A 2,684-nucleotide genomic window follows, 5' to 3' on the forward strand; every position below is an offset into this window, starting at 1 on the left:
ATTGTAATCGAGTACAACCAATAATAATTGAAACTATACATCTGTAGTTTGTACCCAAATTGTAAACTGGTACAACCAATTAGAGGCTCAAACCACCTTGGTTGTTTACACCGATAACTTGATGAAATGAAATTAAAATAACAATATTACAGTTTGACATGCACTTGATAATACCGCAGCTCTTGTATATCAGGCATTTGCTTGTACACAGTGACACTGCGTCCAAAACAAACAGCTGCAAAGCAACAATCTGTAGCTGGAACAGCCTCTATATGTCAAAACAGAACACTGACAATAAGGCTCAAAGGTCTATAAATTTATGCCAATTACAAAGTTTTTTGTTATGTAGAAACAACACTATGAAAATTTGAGTAAATTAAGTACTGTATCTACGATGTATTTTTATTTAGCATAATGCATGTATTGCTTTAGTCAGAAGAATTCACTGCATTCTTCAGTATTAGCTCAGGTATGTTTCTTCTGTTTTTTCTCTTGCCATTCCTTACGGTCAGCCTCTATTTTCTTACTGACACGCGCATGGAATCCAGGATAAGGTTCATATCCAATCAACACTTGCAGAACCTGATCAGGACAAATTGAAATTTTTTTAATTTTATTAATTGCATGCTAGTCGTGCACTTGTGCAGTTGTGCCAACAGATTTTATAACAGCCAAATAAAGATTCACAATAGAAATTTCAGGTATTATCCCACAAAACCATAATTAGAAAATAAGATTACCTCCATAAGCACAAATAATGGGGCCATCAGAAAAGCTTGCACGAGGTTGTCAAGCAGAGCTGGAGCTCTCTTCTGTTAAGGTCAAATAAAAAATGAAATTATTTTAGCAGCTTTGAAATATAAAATATTTTATTTAAAAATAGCATTAATTTACCTCAAACAGCCCATGGCCAAGGAATTGTCCAATCCAGCAGAACAACTGAGATGCCAAAACTACCTGGAATAGATATAAGAGCACCGTCACAGTAAATTCGAAAAGAATTATAAATGTAATTAAAAAAAGAAACTGGAACAAATAAAGCATCATAATTAACAATGCTTTTATCACTGAAGTTGCTATATTGCATAACGGTAAGTCAAAGAATCAATATATTTGATCCATTAACCATGCATAACCTTAAATAAAAATAATACAAAGCTCTAGTACCATAGTCAGGAGCGGATCCATATATATCGAATGGGGGTCAATTAATCCCCATTCATTTTCAAAAATTTCTATGCTTGTACATGATTTTCTATATAATTTAAGAGTAAAATGCTATGAGTCCTGTAAAATTGACATCCATACACAACATGAAAATTTTATATAATTGACCCCCATAACTTGAAAGTGCAGCTCCACCCTGCCCTGTCCATAGTCAACCTTAAATAAAATATTTTCCGTAAAGGAAAAGGTACGAGCTATTATCTAAAATTTATGAAAATTTGTCCATAAAAATAAAAAAACCTAAATTAATGCAAAAGCATACTGGCACCATATTAGGAAGGGTTCAAGAAAAGGGGGCATGGAGCCGGCCTGTTTATTCTGGGCCAACAGTTATGAATGTTTCTAAAAAAATGCAAAAGCATGGTCTTCTTCCTTGTACTAAAAATAAAAAGTCACATTCAAGGGACCCTTAGAGGGCTCCATAGTAAGTTAGTAACTATATGCAAACCAAATCAGAAAGCAAACCCACATGTCAGTAGTGAAAAATGGCTTGATTCCTCCAAAATTTTGCACTGTGACAACTGACACTCCACCTTCCCAATAATTGCATCATCTTTCTCACTCAATTTAATTCATCTATCAAATTCAAGCCATGGCTTCCCACTTGGCAGCAAATGTTATCCAAATCATTACTAAATGGTTATGTGCTTATACCATAATCCGACAAGCATAAATTTGTTGACCCCCATACGGCCATACCCCACAATATGCTCTGTTTTGAAGTTTTTGATTTCAACATCCTCTCAATTTTTTCAGCTGCTGAGATTCAATTTTGTAAATAAAGCTGAAATTGCCAGCAAAGAACACTGGATCATCCAATTCAGTTCAGTAACACCAAAGATAGAATTCACTTATTATCCAGATCGATGCAAATAAAGGTTTGAGGGAGTTATCAGGTGGGGACAGCAAAATCTTGATTAGTTCCAATAACGTGGATAATGAGCAATATGTATATAGTAAAATCAATAGATTTAATTGGAAGACAATTAGGTACAACAAAGCAGCACAATTGAGAAGAGCAAAAACAGAAATTAGCCAATTAGGGAATAGTTTAGTAAAGAAGGATTAGTAGGCACACCTTCCAGCCAAGAGAGAATCCAAGACGGGTGGCCAGATATTCGCTCCCAATCCAGCAAAGGAAACACAAAATCGCAGCCAAAGAACCCGCCTTGCGATCCATCAACACATAGAATACCGCATAAATAAGCGCAAACACAAAAGAAAAATTCAAGGCGACGACTTTATCATCCGCCAAAGCGAAGCTGAAAAGGGTGGGCGTAAATTGAAAGAGAACAAGCGCGGTGTAGAGAATCGGCCACACGAAGATGGTGTGAATCAGGATGTTTATCGGGTTTCTGTGGTAGGCGCCGTAGAAAGCGAAGTGGTTTTCTAGATCGAATAGGCCTTTCGCCATGGCGGAGGTAGTCAAAAGAGGCAAGTTTTGAGTTGAGTAAGGG

General features: G+C 36.2%; 1 protein-coding gene across 1 annotated transcript; it reads right to left on the reverse strand.

The window, feature by feature from the left end:
- Window positions 1-289: 289 nt before the first annotated feature.
- On the reverse strand, window positions 290-2,684 carry LOC144568390 (ER membrane protein, putative (DUF962)). Its single transcript, XM_078318734.1, has 4 exons — window positions 2,306-2,684; window positions 895-957; window positions 741-812; window positions 290-582 (listed from the first exon to the last, which is right to left on the reverse strand). The coding sequence occupies exons 1-4, from the start codon at window positions 2,639-2,641 to the stop codon at window positions 466-468; spliced, it is 588 nt and encodes a 195-aa protein (XP_078174860.1). The 5' UTR covers window positions 2,642-2,684; the 3' UTR covers window positions 290-465.

Source organism: Carex rostrata, chromosome 17, assembly GCF_964058835.1.
Source record: "Carex rostrata chromosome 17, lpCarRost1.2, whole genome shotgun sequence".
NCBI lineage: Eukaryota > Viridiplantae > Streptophyta > Magnoliopsida > Poales > Cyperaceae > Carex > Carex rostrata.